Raw genomic sequence first — 19,173 nt, 5'->3', positions numbered from 1 at the left:
GGGAGGAATGGAGAGAGGGAGGGAGGAATGGAGAGAGGGAGGGAGGGAGGAATGGAGAGAGGGAGGGAGGGAGGAATGGGTGTTGGGTGGAAGGTAGAGCAGCTATCTGTCTGATTAGCGAACTGTCAGTCACAAGCTTGCCCTGTGCCATGCTCCAAACCTATCACATTGAACGCAGCTAGAGAGAGACAGCAACTGGTGTGAGAAATAAACTACGCTAATTGTCTGAAGTTAAGATGAAGCAAATTCATCCATAATGGAGGAAATTGTTGACACATGACTACGGTTTTCTAAAAAATCTACTTTCTTCGTAGTGTCTCAGTATAAGAGCTAGTTTATAAGGCAATGGGTTCCAAAACAGAGGACATTTGTCACAATGAAACAAAAACTTTACATAAAAAGATAAACTGTATCAGACCCTTTGACTTCTTACACATTTTGTTAGGTTACAGCCCCCCCTCATCAATCTACACACATTACCCCATAATTACATAATTATAATTTTGACATTTTGGACATTTTTTTATTATTATTTTTTTAAATGGAAACATTCCATTTTCATAAGTATTCAGTACTTTGTTGAAACACCTTTGCAGCGATTGCAGCCTCGAGTCTTCTTAGGTATGACGCTACAATCTTGGCACACCTGTATTTGGGGAGTTCTTCCCATTCTTCTCTACAGATCCTCCTCAAGCTCTGTCAGGTTGGGATGTATACTGCACAGCTATTTTCAGGTCTCTCCAGAGATGTTAGATCAGGTTCAAGTCCAGGTTCTGGCTGGGACACTCAAGGACATTCAGAGACTGTCCGGAAGCCACTCCCTGCATTGTCTTGCCTGTGGGCTTAGGGTCGTTGTCCTGTTGAAGGTGAACCTTCACCCCAGTCTGAGGTCCCTGAGTGCTCCTGGAGCAGGTTTTCATCAATCTCTCTGTACTTTGCTCCATTAATCTTTCCATTAATCTTGACTAGTCTCCCAGTCCCTGACCTAGAAAAACATCCCACAGTATGATGCTGCCACCACCACTATTCACCGTAGGATGGTGCCAGGTTTCCTCCAGATGACACGCTTGGCATTCAGGCCAAAGAGTTCAATCTGGTTTCATCAGACCAGAGAATCTTGTTTCTCATTGTCTAAGAGACCTTAGGTGCCTTTTTGAAAACTCCAAGCATGAGGTCATGTGTATTTTACAGAGGAGTGGCTTCAGTCTGGCCTCTCTACCATAAAGTCCTGATTGGTGGAGTGCTGCAGAGATGGTTGTCCTTCTGGAAGGTTCTCCATCTCCACAGAGGAACTCTAGATCTCTGTCAGAGTGACCATCCTTGACCAAGGCCCTTCTCCCGATTTGCGGCCAGCTTTAGGAAGAGTCTAGGTGGTTCCAAACATCCTCCATTTCAGAATGATGGAGGCCACTGTGTTCTCAGGGAACTTCAATGCTGCAGAAATGTTTTGCTGCCCTTCCCCAGATCTGTGCCTACGACACAATCCTGTCTTAGAGCTCTTCGGACAATTCCATCAAATCAAATCGATCTCATTGCTTGTTTTTTTTCTCTGACCTGCACTGTCAACTGTGGGAGCTTATAAAGACAGGTGTGGGCCTTTCCAAATCATGTCCAATCAATTGAATTTACACAGGTGGACTCCAACCGAGTTGTAGAAACATCTCAAGGATGATCAATGGAAACAGGATGCACCTGAGCTCAATTTCAAGTCTCATAGCAAAGAGTCTGAATACATATGTAAATAAGGTGTTTTAATTTATTTTTATACATTTGCAAAAAGAAAATGAACAACCTGTTTTCTATGTCATTATGGTGTATTGTGATGTCATTGTGGTGTATTGTGATGTCATTATGGTGTATTGTGATGTCATTATGGTGTATTGTGTGTACATTATGGTGTATTGTGATGTCATTATGGTGTATTGTGATGTCATTACTGGTGTATTGTATGTAATCCATTTTAGAATAAGGTGTATGTGAAAAAGGGAAGTGGTCATTATGGTGTATTGTGTGTAAGAAATACATTATGGTGTATTGTGATGTCATTATGGAATGTTAAGGATTATTCATAATGTCATTCCCAGACTGGTGTATTGGATGTCATTGTTCTCATCTGTGTATTCCAACAGTGAATAGTCAGTTGTGCACGGTGTTCTTGTGATGTCAACGGGCCTGAGAAAAACATAGTGGTGTAAATGAGACACAGCATCTGTACAAGAAACTTACCAGGCATCAACAGGAGAGACAGTTTGTAAATACAGAGACACAGCATTATAGAAGAAACTTACTAAGGCATCAACAGGAGAGACAGCATTTAAATACAGAACACAGCATAAGGAAACTGTAACCAGTAACAAAAATGTGGAAAAAGGGACAGGGGTCTGAATGCTTTCCCGGCATCAGGACAGCATGTATATCAGTCTATAGTGGCATCAAAAGAAATACCGGAGACACAGCATCTATAGAAGAAACTGTACTACCAGGCATCAACAAAACAGCATCTTTGTGACTTTCTTAGAAGAAACTGTACTACCAATCAACAGTACAGAATGTTAAGGAAGCAGCGTTCAGCAGGACTTGTGAGTTACATAGTCCTGTGTCCCACAGTGGTACATGGAAGTGGAACCAATGAACTGTCACACATCCTCCCAGACTGCACTGCTATTCTACTTCCTCTTCTTCTCATCTCTGCCACTTCTTCTTCTTCTTCTTCTTCTTGTTACTGTTGCCTTTTCCAACAGTCTGAATAGGGAGACAGTAGATGTGCATCGGGATGTTCTTGTAATAGCTGGTTACAACGGGCCTGAGAAAACATAGAGAGACAGCATGGTGTAAATACAGAGACACAGCATCTGTAGAAGAAACTGTACTACCAGGCATCAACAGGAGAGACAGCATGGTGTAAATACAGAGACACATCATCTATAGAAGAAACTGTACTACCAGGCATCAACAGGAGAGACAGCATGGTGTAAATACAGAGACACAGCATCTATAGAAGAAACTGTACTACCAGGCATCAACAGGAGAGACAGCATGGTGTAAATACAGAGACACAGCATCTATAGAAGAAACTGTACTACCAGGCATCAACAGGAGAGACAGCATGGTGTAAATACAGAGACACATCATCTGTAGAAGAAACTGTACTACCAGGCATCAACAGGAGAGACAGCATGGTGTAAATACAGAGACACATCATCTGTAGAAGAAACTGTACTACCAGGCATCAACAGGAGAGACAGCATGGTGTAAATACAGAGACACAGCATCTATAGAAGAAACTGTACTACCAGGCATCAACAGGAGAGACAGCATGGTGTAAATCAGAGACACAGCATCTATAGAAGAAACTGTACTACCAGGCATCAACAGGAGAGACAGCATGGTGTAAATACAGAGACTGTACTACCAGGCATCAACAGATCTAGAAGAAACTAGAGACACAGAAAGACTGTACTACCAGGCATCAACAGGACAGGGTGTACCAGTAGGAAACTTATCTCAACTTTGGGAGGAGACTGTACTACCAGGCATCGACAGGTTACCAGTAGGTTATCTCCTTTGGGAGGAGACTGTACTACCAGGCATCGACAGGTTACCAGTAGGTTATCTCCTTTGGGAGGAGACTGTACTACCAGGTATTGACAGGTTACCAGTAGGTTATCTCCTTTGGGAGGAGACTGTACTACCAGGTATCGACAGGTTACCAGTAGGTTATCTCCTTTGGGAGGAGACTGTACTACCAGGCATCAACAGGTTACCAGTAGGTTATCTCCTTTGGGAGGAGACTGTACTACCAGGCATCAACAGGTTACCAGTAGGTTATCTCCTTTGGGAGGAGACTGTACTACCAGGTATCAACAGGTTACCAGTAGGTTATCTCCTTTGGGAGGAGACTGTACTACCAGGTATCGACAGGTTACCAGTAGGTTATCTCCTTTGGGAGGATTAATGTAGTATATGTCCTTGATAGTGAAAGGCTATCTCAAATTCATACTACAGTATCATATCTGGAGAGAAAAAACTGATATTGTAAAGTCTGGTGGTACGTACTTTTTGAGTCGCTGGTTGAGCTGGAGGAAGCACAGTGTCCTCCAGCGTAGCCTGTTGTCCTCCTGGCGCAGAACGTTCAGCTCTCTCTGTCTCGCCACCTCCCTGCGAAGACGGTCTATCAGCTCCTCCTCCATACGCGCCAGCTGCACAGCAGAGAGCCCAGGGAGACTCCTTTTAGTATCCACATCACTGCTTTAGTTAACCACAGGGAGTTACAGCTGTGGCTCTTCTGTGTGTTGACTGCAAGGTGACTCTGCATAGATAAATCGACCAAGACGGCTTTTGCCAAAAGGGTACATTACAAACTGAACGGACTTGTAGCATTCAGAAGCACTATCCTCACGTATCCCACCCAAACACACAGAAGCACTATCCTCATGTATCCCACCCAAACACACAGAAGCACTATCCTCATGTATCCCACCCAAACAGCACTATCCTCATGTATCCCACCCAAACACACAAGAAGCACTATCCTCATGTATCCCACCCAAACACACAAGAAGCACTATCCTCCTCCTGATCTCAGGTCAAAAACTTGTCAACCGACATGTATCCCACCCAAACACACAGGTGACAACCTCGCTGCTCACTCACACAAAAAGCCATCTGTTCCAGCTGAGGACGACTTATCGACACCGTAAAGGACTCATTCTCCATCTCCGGTGGGCTGTCGTCCAGACACCATTTCAGACAGAACATCTTATTGGGATTCTGGCACAGGCCTTGAGTATCCAATCAGCTTCATTCTCACCTAATAACCCTCCAACTGGGCAACAACATCATGGTCATTTCAGTCAGCACGGAGCCCATCATTTCAGCCAGCACGGAGCCCATCATTTCAGTCAGCACGGAGCCCATCATTTCAGTCAGCACGGAGCCCATCATTTCAGCCAGCACGGAGCCCATCATTTCAGCCAGCACGGAGCCCATCATTTCAGTCAGCACGGAGCCCATCATTTCAGCCAGCACGGAGCCCATCATTTCAGCCAGCACGGAGCCCATCATTTCAGCCAGCACGGAGCCCATCATTTCAGTCAGCACGGAGCCCATCATTTCAGCAGCACGGAGCCCATCATTTCAGCCAGCACGGAGCCCATCATTTCAGTCAGCACGGAGCCCATCATTTCAGCCAGCACGGAGCCCATCATTTCAGTCAGCACGGAGCCCATCATTTCAGTCAGCACGGAGCCCATCATTTCAGCCAGCACGGAGCCCATCATTTCAGCCAGCACGGAGCCCATAAGCCAGCACGGAGCCCATCATTTCAGCCAGCACGGAGCCCATCATTTCAGCACACGGAGCCCATCATTTCAGCCAGCACCCCATCATTTCAGCCAGCACGAAGCCCATCATTTCAGCCAGCACGGAGCCCATCATTTCAGCCAGCACGGAGCCCATCATTTCAGCCAGCACGGAGCCCATCATTTCAGCCAGCACCAAAGCCCATCATTTCAGCCAGCACGGAGCCCATCATTTCAGCCAGCACGGAGCCCATCATTTCAGTCAGCACGGAGCCCATCATTTCAGTCAGCACGGAGCCCATCATTTCAGCCAGCACGGAGCCCATCATTTCAGTCAGCACGGAGCCCATCATTTCAGCCAGCACGGAGCCCATCATTTCAGCCAGCACAGCCCATCATTTCAGCCAGCACGGAGCCCATCATTTCAGCCAGCACGGAGCCCATCATTTCAGCCAGCACGGAGCCCATCATTTCAGCCAGCACGGAGCCCATCATTTCAGCCAGCACGGAGCCCATCATTTCAGCCAGCACGGAGCCCATCATTTCAGCCAGCACGGAGCCCATCATTTCAGCCAGCACGGAGCCCATCATTTCAGCCAGCACGGAGCCCATCATTTCAGCCAGCACGGAGCCCATCATTTCAGCCAGCACGGAGCCCATCATTTCAGCCAGCACGGAGCCCATCATTTCAGCCAGCACGGAGCCCATCATTTCAGCCAGCACGGAGCCCATCATTTCAGCCAGCACGGAGCCCATCATTTCAGCCAGCACGGAGCCCATCATTTCAGCCAGCACGGAGCCCATCATTTCAGCCAGCACGGAGCCCATCATTTCAGCCAGCACAGAGCCCATCATTTCAGCCAGCACGGAGCCCATCATTTCAGCCAGCACAGAGCCCATCATTTCAGCCAGCACGGAGCGCATCATTTCAGCCAGCACGGAGCCCATAGCCTCTATAGCATTATCCCATCTCACAGTCAGTACAGCCTCTATAGCGTTATCCTCTCTCACAGTCAGTACAGCCTCTATAGCGTTATCCCCTCTCACAGTCAGTACAGCCTCTATAGCGTTATCCCCTCTCACAGTCTGTACAGCCTCTATAGCGTTATCCCCTCTCACAGTCAGTACAGCCTCTATAGCGTTATCCCCTCTCACAGTCAGTACAGCCTCTATAGCGTTATCCCCTCTCACAGTCAGTACAGCCTCTATAGCGTTATCCCCTCTCACAGTCAGTACAGCCTCTATAGCGTTATCCCCTCTCACAGTCAGTACAGCCTCTATAGCGTTATCCCCTCTCACAGTCAGTACAGCCTCTATAGCGTTATCCCCTCTCACAGTCAGTACAGCCTCTATAGCGTTATCCCCTCTCACAGTCAGTACAGCCTCTATAGCGTTATCCCCTCTCACAGTCAGTACAGCCTCTATAGCGTTATCTCCTCTCACAGTCAGTACAGCCTCTATAGCGTTATCCCATCTCACAGTCAGTACAGCCTCTATAGCGTTATCCCCTCTCACAGTCAGTACAGCCTCTATAGCGTTATCCCCTCTCACAGTCAGTACAGCCTCTATAGCGTTATCCCCTCTCACAGTTTCCCACAGTCCTAGGCAAAGCCACTATAGCGTTATCCCTCTCACAGTCAGTACAGCCTCTGTAGCCTCCTCACAGTCAGTACAGCCTTATAGCGTTATCCTCCACAGTTCAGCTCTATAGCGTGCTCCTGGACAGTCAGTAGCTCCTGGAGGGTTAGCTCCTGGAGGGTCAGCTCCTGGATAGGGAGCTCCCGGAGGGGGAGCTTGGCTGGGTCTCCCCTCTCTTTGCTTTGAGTAGCAGGGTTGATGGGAGGGAAAATACATGGCCTGTAAAGGAGATCCCCTCTCAACATTAGATGATGCTCCTTTTTCTAACACATTCTAAAATATATTACTTTATTTTCACAGTCATTTCCAGCGTTATCCCCTCTAACATTTAAACCTCCAGGTTTTCAGTACAGCCTCTATAGCTTTCCACCTGACAGTCAGTTTTCTAAGTGAGCAAACGGCACGTCAGACAAAGGGATTGACTACGCAGCAACAGTCCACCTAAATGTAAGACGTGTAGTCTCCCATTTACCAATGTCTTCCTCCTCAAGCGTTGCTTCCTTCCCTGCCTGCTGTTAACCAATCAGATGTCTTTACTGTACATTGAGCCTTGCCACTGTAACGTATCCCTGCTCCTGAAAGAGAGGTTGTGGTCTCCTGCATCGCCGTGGAAAATCTGAGTAATCATCATTATTCAGGTCAAATAGCATGGCCCTTCAAAGAGAACGGTGAGGCCTGATAGATGTTGCTTGCCTGGATCTAATCACATTCAAATATATTACACATTTTCAAACACACACAACACAAACACACCACACAAGCACACACACACACGGAGAAGACGAGCTCACAGTCCAGGTTTTCCTGAGAGTGTAACTTGACGGGAGTCTCCCATTTTACAGGTCTTCCTCCTCGTTGCTTCCTTCATGATGCTGTTAACCAATCAGATGTCTTTTACTGGATACATTGAGCCTTGACATGAGATCCCTGCTCCTGAAAAGACGTGGCCCACCCCTGTCTCTCTCTCATCTCACTAGAGCCCATCTGAGTAATCATCATTATTCAGGTCAGAGCCCACCCTGCCCTTCACTAGAGAGGTGAGGCCTGTCTGTTGGCTTGCCTGGATCTGTACCACAGCAAATACTCACACTCACAGACACCACACCACACACTCTCTCTCACTACAGCCCACCCTGTCACACTCTCACACACACACACACCCACACTCACACACTCACAGAGCCCACCCTGTCTCACAGAGAGCACAGAGAGCCCACCCTGTCTCTCGTTGAGATTGTCTCTCTCTCACTAGAGCTTATTTTACAGGTTTGACTCTGTCTCATGATGGAACACTAAGTGTTGGGTTACTGGAGCCCACCCTGTCACCAAGACATGTCTCTCACTCTCACTAGGCCCACCCTGTCTCTCTCTCTCACTAGAGCCCACCCTGTCTATCTCTCTCTCTCACTAGAGCCCACCCTGTCTCTCTCTCACTAGAGCCCACCCTGTCTCTCTCTCTCACTAGAGCCCACCCTGTCTCTCTCTCTCACTAGAGCCCACCCTGTCTCTCTCTCACTAGCGCCCACCCTGTCTCTCTCTCTCACTAGAGCCCACCCTGTCTCTCTCTCTCACTAGAGCCCACCCTGTCTCTCTCTCACTAGAGCCCACCCTGTCTATCTCTCTCTCACTAGAGCCCACCCTGTCTCTCTCTCACTAGAGCCCACCCTGTCTCTCTCTCTCACTAGAGCCCACCCTGTCTCTCTCTCTCACTAGAGCCCACCTGTCTCTCTCTCACTAGAGCCCACCCTGTCTATCTCTCTCACTAGAGCCCACCCTGTCTCTCTCTCACTAGAGCCCACCCTGTCTCTCTTGCTAGAGCCCACCCTGTCTCTCTCTCACTAGAGCCCACCTGTCTCTCTCTCTCACTAGAGCCCACCCTGTGGAGCCCACCCAGAGAGAGCGACAGAGAGAGAGAGCGAGAGAGAGAGAAGGAAAAGAGAGCCAGAGAAAAAGAGAGAGCAAGAGAGAGAGCAAAGAAAGAAAGAGCACGAGAGAAGGAAAAAGAGAGAGGGAGTGAAAGAGAGAGAGAAGGAAAAAGAGAGAGAATGAAAAGAGAGAGAGAGAGATGAGAGAGAGAAGGAAAAAGAGAGAGGAGAGAAAGAGAGAGAGAGAATGAGAGAGAGAGAAATGAGAAGAGAGAGAGAGAGAGAGAGAGAGAGAGAGAGAGAGAGAGAATGAGAGAGAGAGAGAATGAGAGAGAGAGAAATGAGAGAGAGAGAAGAGAGAGAGAGAGAGAGAGAGAGAGAGAGAGAGAGAGAGAGAGAGAGAGAGAGAGAGAGAGAGAGAGAATGAGAGAGAGAGAGAGAGAGAGAGAGAGAGAGAGAATGAGAGAGAGAGAGAGAGAGAGAGAGAGAGAGAGAGAGAGAGAGAATGAGAGAGAGATGAGAGAGAGAGAGAGAGAGAGAGAGAGAGAGAGAGAGAGAGAGAGAGAGAGAGAGAGAGAATGAGAGAGAGAGGGGAAAAGAAAGAGCGAGAGAGGAGTCACCTGAACCCCTCACCTTTCTGCTGGTGAATGTGAGAGGTAAAGACGTCTTAATGTCCGGTCCACTAGCGCCTGTCAAATAAAAGACAGAAGGGGATTATCCCTAAATAACATCCCAGTTTACTGCAGCTGAACAAGAGCCAGCCACCTAAAAGCAATACTTCATTATTACTTTCACGCTTTCATTGAGTGAGGTGGGGTAGAACTGGGGCGGCAGGGTAGCCTAGTGGTTAGAGCGTTGGACTAGTAACCGGAAGGTTGCGAGTTCAAACCCCCGAGCTGACAAGGTACAAATCTGTCATTCTGCCCCTGAACAGGCAGTTAACCCACTGTTCCTAGGCAGTCATTGAAAATAAGAATTTGTTCTTAACTGACTTGCCTGGTTAAATAAAGGTAAAATAAAAAAATAAATTAGAAAAAAAAGGTGTCTTTACAGTTTGAGCTGAGTGGGACCGTGGGAGCTGGGGGCGGCAGGGTAGCTTTTCATTGAGTGAGGTGTCTTTACAGTTTGAGCTGAGTGGGAGGTGGGACCGTGGGAGCTGGGGCGGCAGGGTAGCTTTCATTGAGTGAGGTGTCTTTACAGTTTGAGCTGAGTGGGAGGTGGTACCGTGGGAGCTTGGGATGGACGGACTTGTTTTACGACTCTGGTCAACATTGCTGTAATCAAATCGTGTCTCTGTTCATTATGCCTATGTGAGACAATGTGTGTGTGTGTGTGGTCCCTAAGGAACCCGACACCTCTCCCACTGCAGCTGAGTTGAGTTTATTTACCTCAGTAGAACTGAACTAGGTGGAGTGAACTAACATCTGAGCCCTCAGTAGAACTGAACTAGGTAGAGTGGACTGAATCTGAGCCCTCAGGTAGGTAGAGTGGACTGACATCTGAGCCCTCAGTAGTACTGAACTAGGTAGAGTGGACTGACATCTGAGCCCTCAGTAGAACTGAACTAGGTGGAGTGGACTAACATCTGAGCCCTCAGTAGAACTGAACTAGGTAGAGTGGACTAACATCTGAGCCCTCAGTAGAACTGAACTAGGTAGAGTGGACTAACATCTGAGCCCTCAGTAGAACTGAACTAGGTAGAGTGGACTAACATCTGAGCCCTCAGTAGAACTGAACTAGGTAGAGTGGACTAACATCTGAGCCCTCAGTAGAACTGAACTAGGTAGAGTGGACTAACATCTGAGCCCTCAGTAGAACTGAACTAGGTAGAGTGGACTAACATCTGAGCCCTCAGTAGAACTGAACTAGGTAGAGTGGACTAACATCTGAGCCCTCAGTAGAACTGAACTAGGTGGAGTGGACTAACATCTGAGCCCTCAGTAGAACTGAACTAGGTAGAGTGGACTAACATCTGAGCCCTCAGTAGAACTGAACTAGGTAGAGTGGACTAACATCTGAGCCCTCAGTAGAACTGAACTAGGTAGAGTGGACTGACATCTGAGCCCTCAGTAGAACTGAACTAGGTAGAGTGGACTAACATCTGAGCCCTCAGTAGAACTGAACTAGGTAGAGTGGACTAACATCTGAGCCCTCAGTAGAACTGAACTAGGTAGAGTGGACTGACATCTGAGCCCTCAGTAGTACTGAACTAGGTAGAGTGGACTGACATCTGAGCCCTCAGTAGTACTGAACTAGGTAGAGTGGACTGACATCTGAGCCCTCAGTAGAACTGAACTAGGTAGAGTGGACTAACATCTGAGCCCTCAGTAGAACTGAACTAGGTAGAGTGGACTGACATCTGAGCCCTCAGTAGTACTGAACTAGGTAGAGTGGTCTAACATCTGAGCCCTCAGTAGAACTGAACTAGGTAGAGTGGACTGACATCTGAGCCCTCAGTAGAACTGAACTAGGTAGAGTGGACTAACATCTGAGCCCTCAGTAGAACTGAACTAGGTAGAGTGGACTAACATCTGAGCCCTCAGTAGAACTGAACTAGGTAGAGTGGACTGACATCTGAGCCCTCAGTAGAACTGAACTAGGTAGAGTGGACTAACATCTGAGCCCTCAGTAGAACTGAACTAGGTAGAGTGGACTGACATCTGAGCCCTCAGTAGAACTGAACTAGGTGGACTAACATCTGAGCCCTCAGGACTAGGTAGAGTGGACAACATCTGAGCCCTCAGTAGAACTGAACTAGGTAGAGTGGACTAACATCTGAGCCCTCAGTAGAACTGAACTAGGTAGAGTGGACTAACATCTGAGCCCTCAGTAGAACTGAACTGAACTAACATCTGAGCCCTCAGTAGAACTGAACTAACTGATCTGAGCCCTCAGTAGAACTGAACAGGTAGAGTGGACTGACATCTGAGCCCTCAACTGAACTAGGTAGAGTGGACTGACATCTGAGCCCTCAGTAGAACTGAACTAGGTAGAGTGGACTAACATCTGAGCCCTCAGTAGAACTGAACTAGGTAGTAAACTGATCATCTGTTTGCCCTCATTTGGAACTGAACTCAGGTAGAGTTACAAATCATTTCTGTGGACATCTGAGTCAAGTTCTGAACTAGGTTGTCCAATACTAACATTAAAACGTTGAGAACAACACAAAAACTAACTTTTAAAAACACATCCAACAGCCTGTCACTTGGTCATTAATGTGTTTGATGTCACCCTCAGTAGAACTGAACTAGGCAGGGTTGATGACATCTGATTCACTATGCACTGTTATTACTGAGGCCCTCAGTACAAAACTAGGTAAGTGGACACATCTGAGCCTTTCCAGTAACACTGAACTAGGTAGAGTGACTAACATCTGATCCCTCAGTAGAACTGAACTAGGTAGAGTGGACTAAATCCCTCAGTAGAACTGGAACTGAGATGAAGGGGACTAACATCTGAGCCCTTAAACTGATGGTAGAGTGGACTAACATCTGAGCCCTCAGTAGAACTGAACTAGGTAGAGTGGACTAACATCTGAGCCCTCAGTAGAACTGAACTAGGTAGAGTGGACTAACATCTGAGCCCTCAGTAGAACTGAACTAGGTAGAGTGGACTAACATCTGAGCCCTCAGTAGTACTGAACTAGGTAGAGTGGACTAACATCTGAGCCCTCAGTAGAACTGAACTAGGTAGAGTGGACTAACATCTGAGCCCTCAGTAGTACTGAACTAGGTAGAGTGGACTAACATCTGAGCCCTCAGTAGAACTGAACTAGGTAGAGTGGACTGACATCTGAGCCCTCAGTAGAACTGAACTAGGTAGAGTGGACTAACATCTGAGCCCTCAGTAGTACTGAACTAGGTAGAGTGGACTAACATCTGAGCCCTCAGTAGTACTGAACTAGGTAGAGTGGACTAACATCTGAGCCCTCAGTAGAACTGAACTCGTAGTAAAATAGTATCATACTGTTTGTTTCATTTGGGTACATTCATGAGTTACAAATCCCACATTTCTGTGGACATCTGAGTCAAGTTCTTTGCAAATTGTCAATACTAATCCTCCATTAAAAACGTTGTGAGAACATGTTAAATGACTTTTAAAGATGAAGAGAACAACACAAAAACTGCTTTTAAACACATCCAACAGCCTGTCACTTGGTCATTAATGTGTTTGATGTCACTGCAGAAGGCAGGGTTGATGACTTCATTCACTATGCACTGTTATTACTGAGGGTACAAAACATTAAGAACACCTGCTCTTTCCATAACACAGACTGACCAGGTGAAATCTATGATCCCTTATTGATGTCACTTGTTAAATCCTCTTCAAATCAGTGTAGATGAAGGGGAGGAGACGGGTTAAAGATGAAGGGGAGGGAGACGGGTTAAAGATGAAGGGGAGGAGACGGGTTAAAGATGAAGGGGAGGAGACGGGTTAAAGATGAAGGGGAGGAGACAGGTTAAAGATGAAGGGGAGGAGACGGGTTAAAGATGAAGGGGAGGAGACGGTTAAAGATGAAGGGGAGGAGACGGGTTAAAGATGAAGGGGAGGAGACGGGTTAAAGATGAAGGGGAGGAGACGGGTTAAAGATGAAGGGGAGGAGACGGGTTAAAGATGAAGGGGGGGAGACAGGTTAAAGATGAAGGGAGGAGACGGGTTAAAGATGAAGGGGAGGAGACAGGTTAAAGATGAAGGGGAGGAGACGGGTTAAAGATGAAGGGGAGGAGACGGGTTAAAGATGAAGGGGAGGAGACGGTTAAAGATGAAGGGGAGGAGACGTTAAAGATGAAGGGGAGGAGACGGGTTAAAGATGAAGGGGAGGAGACGGGTTAAAGATGAAGGGGAGGAGACGGGTTAAAGATGAAGGGAGGAGACGGGTTAAAGATGAAGGGGAGGAGACGGGTTAAAGATGAAGGGGAGAGACGGGTTAAAGATGAAGGGGAGGAGACGGGTTAAAGATGAAGGGGAGGAGACGGGTTAAAGATGAAGGGGAGGAGACGGGTTAAAGATGAAGGGGAGGAGACGGGTTAAAGATGAAGGGGGGAGACATGGTTAAAGATGAAGGGGAGAGACAGGTTAAAGATGAAGGGGGGGAGACATGTTAAAGATGAAGGGGAGGAGACATGTTAAAGATGAAGGGGAGGAGACATGTTAAAGATGAAGGGGAGGAGACATGTTAAAGATGAAGGGGAGGAGACATGTTAAAGATGAAGGGGAGGAGACATGTTAAAGATGAAGGGGAGGAGACATGTTAAAGATGAAGGGGAGGAGACATGTTAAAGATGAAGGGGAGGAGACAGGTTAAAGATGAAGGGGAGGAGACATGTTAAAAATGAAGGGGAGGAGACATGTTAAAAATGAAGGGGAGGAGACAGGTTAAAGATGAAGGGGAGGAGACAGGTTAAAAATGAAGGGGAGGAGACATGTTAAAAATGAAGGGGAGGAGACATGTTAAAGACGAAGGGGAGGAGACAGGTTAAAAATGAAGGGGAGGAGACAGGTTAAAGATGAAGGGGAGGAGACATGTTAAAGATGAAGGGGTGGAGACAGGTTAAAAATGAAGGGGAGGAGACATGTTAAAAATTAAGGGGAGGAGACATGTTAAAGACGAAGGGGAGGAGACATGTTAAAAATGAAGGGGAGGAGACATGTTAAAGATGAAGGGGAGGAGACAGGTTAAAGATGAAGGGGAGGAGACATGTTAAAGGAGGAGTTCTCAGCCTTGAGACCAATGAGACGTGGATTGTGTTTGTGTCAGAGGGTGAACAGCCAAGACAGAATATTGAAGTGTATTTGAACCTGGTAGTATTAAACCTTTACTTAACTAGGCAAGTCAGTTAATTAAGAACAAATTATTATTTACAATGACGACCTACACCGGCCAAACGACGCTGGGCCAATTGTGCGCCACCCTATGGGAGTCCAAATCACGGCCGGTTGTGATACAACCTGGATTCGAACCAGGGACTGTAGTGACGCCTCTTGCACTGAGATGTAGTGCCTTAGACCGCTGCCCCACTCGGGGGCCAAGAAGGTGCCAGGCTCACAGGTTTGCGTTAAGAACTACAACGCTGCTGGGTTTTTCATCCTCAACAGTTGTCTGTGTGTATTAAGAATGGTCCACCACCCAAAGAACATCCAGACAACTTGACACAACTGTGTGAAGCACTGGAGTCAACATGGACCAGCATCCCTGTGGAACACTTTCAACACCTTGTAGAGTCCATGACCTGATGAATTGAGGCTGTTCTGAGGGCAATAGGGTGGTGGAGTGGATTAGTATGAAGGTGTTCTTAATGTTTTGTCCACTCAGTGTAGAGTCCCTTTCTCTTCTGAAATTCTCTCTTCTATAAAAAATAAATAAATCCAAGTAGCCTATGCACACAAATTCGATGAAAATGTCTAAACATAATTTGCAATACATCTTTCATCGATTTGGCATCACGCGAATGTTATTAATACTCAAGTGTTAGCAGGCTGTGTACCCCAACTAACACGTACATACCTATAACATGCATCATGTTCACCCAGTGATTAAACAGGCTATTTGTGCTTTAGTACTTACATTGTAGACAGAGAAGAACACATTAAAAGTAACTGAATCACTACATTCTATAGAGCCTCTGTGTACTAATAAATAATACATTCTATAGAGCCTCTGTGTACTAATAAATAATAAATTCTATAGAGCCTCTGTGTACTGATAAATAATACAGAGCCTCTACATTCTAGCCTCTGTGTACTAATAAATAATAATTCTATAGAGCCTCTGTGTACATAAATAATAAATTCTATAGAGCCTCTGTGTACTAATAAATAATACATTCTACAGAGCCTCTGTGTACTAATAAATAATACATTCTATAGAGCCTCTGTGTACTAATAAATAATACATTCTATAGAGCCTCTGTGTACTAATAAATAATACATTCTATAGAGCCTCTGTGTAATAATAAATAATACATTCTATAGAGCCTCTGTGAGCCTACAAATAAATAATACATTCTATAGAGCCTCTGTGTACTAATAAATAATACATTCTATAGAGCCTCTGTGTACTAATAAATAATACATTCTATAGAGCCTCTGTGTACTAATAAATAATACATTCTACATTAAAATAATACTTTTCTGTGGCAGTAATAAATAATCCATCTCTGTAGAGCCTCTGTGTAATAATAAATAATACATTCTATAGAGCCTCTGTGTACTAATAAATAATACATTCTATATGCAGATATTTATAAAATGTTTTCTGTCAGCCAGTAACTCACCTCTACGTCCATCTCTGTTGCAGAGGCTTGTGGGAATGCTGCTGGTGTGATCTGGGCTGTGTGCCTCTGTCCCCCCACCCCGTCCCACCTAGTCTACTCTCTCTGCCTCCACCCCTGTCAGCCACAGCCTAGTCTACTCTCTCTGCCTCCACCCCTGTCAGCCACAGCCTACTCTCTCTGCCTCCCCCCTGTCCCAGCCAGTCTACCCTCTCTGCCTCCTCTGCCTCCACCCCTGTCAACCACAGCCTAGTCTACCCTCTCTGCCTCCTGCCCCTGTCAGCCACAGCCTAGTCTACCCTCTCTGCCTCTCTCCCTCCACCCCTGTCAGCCCACAGCCTAGTCTACCCCCCTCCACCCCTGTCAGCCCAATAATACAGCCTAGTCTACTCCTAGAGAGCAGAAGAGGCGTGTCTCTGCTCTCCACCCCTGTCAGCCACAGCCTAGTCTACTTTCTGCCTCCACCCCTGTCAGCCACAGCCTAGTCTACCCTCTTTCTGGTTGCTTAAGAACCTGCCTCCATGTCTGTCAGCCACAGCCCAGTCTGTGGTCCTGATGAAGGTCTGGTCCTCCAACCCTGTCAGCTGACAGCCTAGTCTACCCTAAAGATCTGCCTCCACCCCTGTCAGCTACAGTGTGGTCCTGTGACTGGGTGACGGTAAAGCCTGGAGAGACCAGGGTCTTCAGATGTTACGGTCTCGTCAATAATGAAGGGTGGGGTCCCTGTGAGTGGGGTCTTCCTAAAGATTTGAAGGGGTCCTGTGACCCCTGTCCAGTAGAGCACAGTGTGGGGTTACTCCTCACCGCCTGGACTTCTAAAGATGTCTTCCTGTGACTGTTCCTGTAATGCAGCAGAATCTTTCAGAGAAGCTCTTGACGGTTAATCCCGGTCCTGTAAAACACACAGATGGGTGGTGCTGTCAGGGGACGGTTCCTCTGTGAAGGGGAGGAGACGGGTTGGGGTGCTGTGGCAAGGAGGTCCTGTGACGGTGGGGTCCTGTCATGGGGAGACGCTGGGGTGCTGTAGGGTCACGCCTGTGACGTCTGGTCCTGCCACCTAATTTTGTTCTTGAGTGTTTTAGGAGATGAAGGTGAATAAGTGAAGGGAGTTGACACTAAATGATGGGGTGGGGTCCTGTGAGACGGGTTCCTGATGAAGGGGTCTGTGTGGGGTCCTGTGACTGTGGGGGGTGACGACTGTCGGTGGGGTCCCTGTGACGGTCTGGTTTTGTGACGGTGTGGTCAAGATGAAGGGGGGTTGTGAATGTGGGGTCGTGTGAATGGGGAGTGGGGTCTTGTGAAACGGTGGGGTCCTGTGACGGTGTGGTCCTGTGACGGACGGTGGGGTCCTGTGACGGTGGGGTCCTGTGACGGTGGGGTCCTGTGACGGTGGGGTCCTGTGACAGGTCCTGAGGGTCCTGGATGGGTCCTGTGACGGTGGGGTGACGGTGTGGTCCTGTGACGGAAGGGGGTCCTGTGACCTGTGGGTGGGGTCCTGGGGGTCCTGGACGGTGGGGTCCTGATGACGGTCTGGAGGGGTCCTGTGACGGTGTGGTCCTGTGACGGTGGGGTCCTGTGACAGGGGGTCCTGTGACTGTGGGGTCCTGTGGGTGTGTCCTGTGACGGTGAAGGGGTCCTGTGACATGGTCCTGTGACGGTGGGGTCCTGTGACGGTGGGGTCCTGTGACGGTGGGGTCCTGTGACGGTGGGGTCCCTGTGGGGTCCTGTGACGGTGGGGTCCTGTGGAGGGGTCCTGTGACGGTGGGGTCCTGTGACGGTGTGGGTGACCTGTGACTGTGGGGGTCCCTGTGGCGGTGGGTGGTCCTGTGACGGTGGGGTCCTGTGGGGTGGTCCTGTGACGGTGGGGTCCTGTGGGGTCCTGTGATGAAGTCCTGGGTGGGTCCCTGACAGGTGGGGTCCTGTGACGGTGGGGGTCCTGTGACATGTGGGGTCCTGTAACGGTGTGGTCCTGTGGGGTCCTGTGACGGTGGGGTCCTGTGACCTGTGACGGTGGGGTCCTGTGACGGTGGGGTCCTGTGACGGGTCCTGTGACGATGGTGGTCCTGTGACGGTGGGGTCCTGTGGGGGGGTCCTGTGACGGTGTGGTCCTGTGACGGTGTGGTCCTGTGACGGTGTGGTCCTGGTGGGGTCCTGTGAGACCTGTGACGGTGGGTCCTGTGACGGTGGGGTCCTGTGACGGTGGGGCCTGTGGGAAGGTGGGGTCCTGTGAAACCTGTGACGGTGGGGTCCTGTATGGGGTCCTGTGGGGTCCTTTACGGTGGGGTCCTGTGAGGTGGGGTCCTGTGAGTGAGTCCTGTGTGTGGTCCTGTAAGAACGGTGGGGTCCTATTATGTTACGGTGTGGTCCTGTGGGTCCTGTGACGGTGGGGTGCCCCTGTGAACGGTCCTGTGACGGTGGGGGTCCTGTGACGGTGTGGTCCTGTGACGGTGGGGTCCTGTGACGGTGGGGTCCTGTGACGGTGGGGTCCTGTGATGACAACCTGACGGTGGGGTCCTGTGACGGTCTGTAGTGACGGGTGGTCCTCTGTGGTCACTGAGACATTGTGGTCCTGTGACGGTGGGGTCCTGTGACTGTAGGGTCCTGTCGGGGGGTCCTGTGATGGTGGGGTCCTGTGCTCCTGTGACGGTGGGGTCCTGTGTCCTGTGACGGTGGGGTCCCTGTGACTGTGTGGTCCCTGGGTGGGGTCCTGTGACTGTGGGGTCCTGTGGGTGTCCTGTGACGGTGGGGTCCTGTGTACGGTGGGGTCCTGTGACGGTGGGGTCCTGTGACGGTGGGGTCCTGAATGGTGGTCCTGTGACATGGTGGGGTCCTGTGATGACGGTGGTCCTGTGGGGTCCTGTGACATGGGGTCCAGGGTCCTGTGACGGTGGGGTCCTGTGGGGTCCTGTGACTGGTGGGGGTCCCTGTGACGGTGTCCATGACCCTGTGATGGTGGGGTCCTGTGATGGTGGGGTCCTGTGGGTGTCCTGGAGGGGGATTGATCAGGAAGTGGGGGGCATCTTTGCTCCGTCCACACAGCTAGGGTCCCTGTGTGTGGTCCTGTGACGGTGGGGTCCTTCTATAAAATAAATCCTGTTC

General features: G+C 48.7%; 1 protein-coding gene and 2 long non-coding RNA genes across 4 annotated transcripts in view; 1 reads left to right on the top strand and 2 right to left on the bottom strand.

The window, feature by feature from the left end:
- Positions 1 to 7,031: 7,031 nt before the first annotated feature.
- Positions 7,032 to 16,134, bottom strand: LOC127922792 (uncharacterized). The gene is made up of 3 exons (XR_008112365.1): positions 16,078 to 16,134; positions 9,437 to 9,492; positions 7,032 to 7,157 (listed from the first exon to the last, which is right to left on the bottom strand). It is a non-coding gene; the product is annotated as an uncharacterized LOC127922792 (long non-coding RNA).
- LOC127922791 (uncharacterized) lies at positions 10,849 to 12,686 on the top strand. 2 transcript variants are annotated; one of them, XR_008112364.1, is made up of 4 exons: positions 10,849 to 11,059; positions 11,103 to 11,188; positions 11,361 to 11,489; positions 12,536 to 12,686. It is a non-coding gene; the product is annotated as an uncharacterized LOC127922791 (long non-coding RNA). The 2 variants fall into 2 exon arrangements; XR_008112363.1 differs by having other exon boundaries at positions 10,849 to 11,188.
- A 969-nt stretch (positions 16,135 to 17,103) lies between the features above and the next one.
- LOC127922788 (myelin regulatory factor-like protein) overlaps positions 17,104 to 19,173 on the bottom strand; it is a 39,854-nt gene continuing 37,784 nt past the window's right edge. Inside the window, 6 exon segments of the mRNA XM_052506635.1 lie at positions 17,104 to 17,296; positions 17,463 to 17,739; positions 17,863 to 17,914; positions 18,206 to 18,307; positions 18,575 to 18,808; positions 18,894 to 19,061. Of these exon segments, the coding sequence (XP_052362595.1) occupies positions 17,104 to 17,296; positions 17,463 to 17,739; positions 17,863 to 17,914; positions 18,206 to 18,307; positions 18,575 to 18,808; positions 18,894 to 19,061 (1,026 nt within the window).

Source organism: Oncorhynchus keta, unplaced genomic scaffold (assembly GCF_023373465.1).
Source record: "Oncorhynchus keta strain PuntledgeMale-10-30-2019 unplaced genomic scaffold, Oket_V2 Un_contig_27095_pilon_pilon, whole genome shotgun sequence".
Classification (NCBI taxonomy): domain Eukaryota; kingdom Metazoa; phylum Chordata; class Actinopteri; order Salmoniformes; family Salmonidae; genus Oncorhynchus; species Oncorhynchus keta.
Note: the sequence above shows the minus strand (reverse complement) of the source record. Positions and strands in the feature narration are given on the sequence as shown.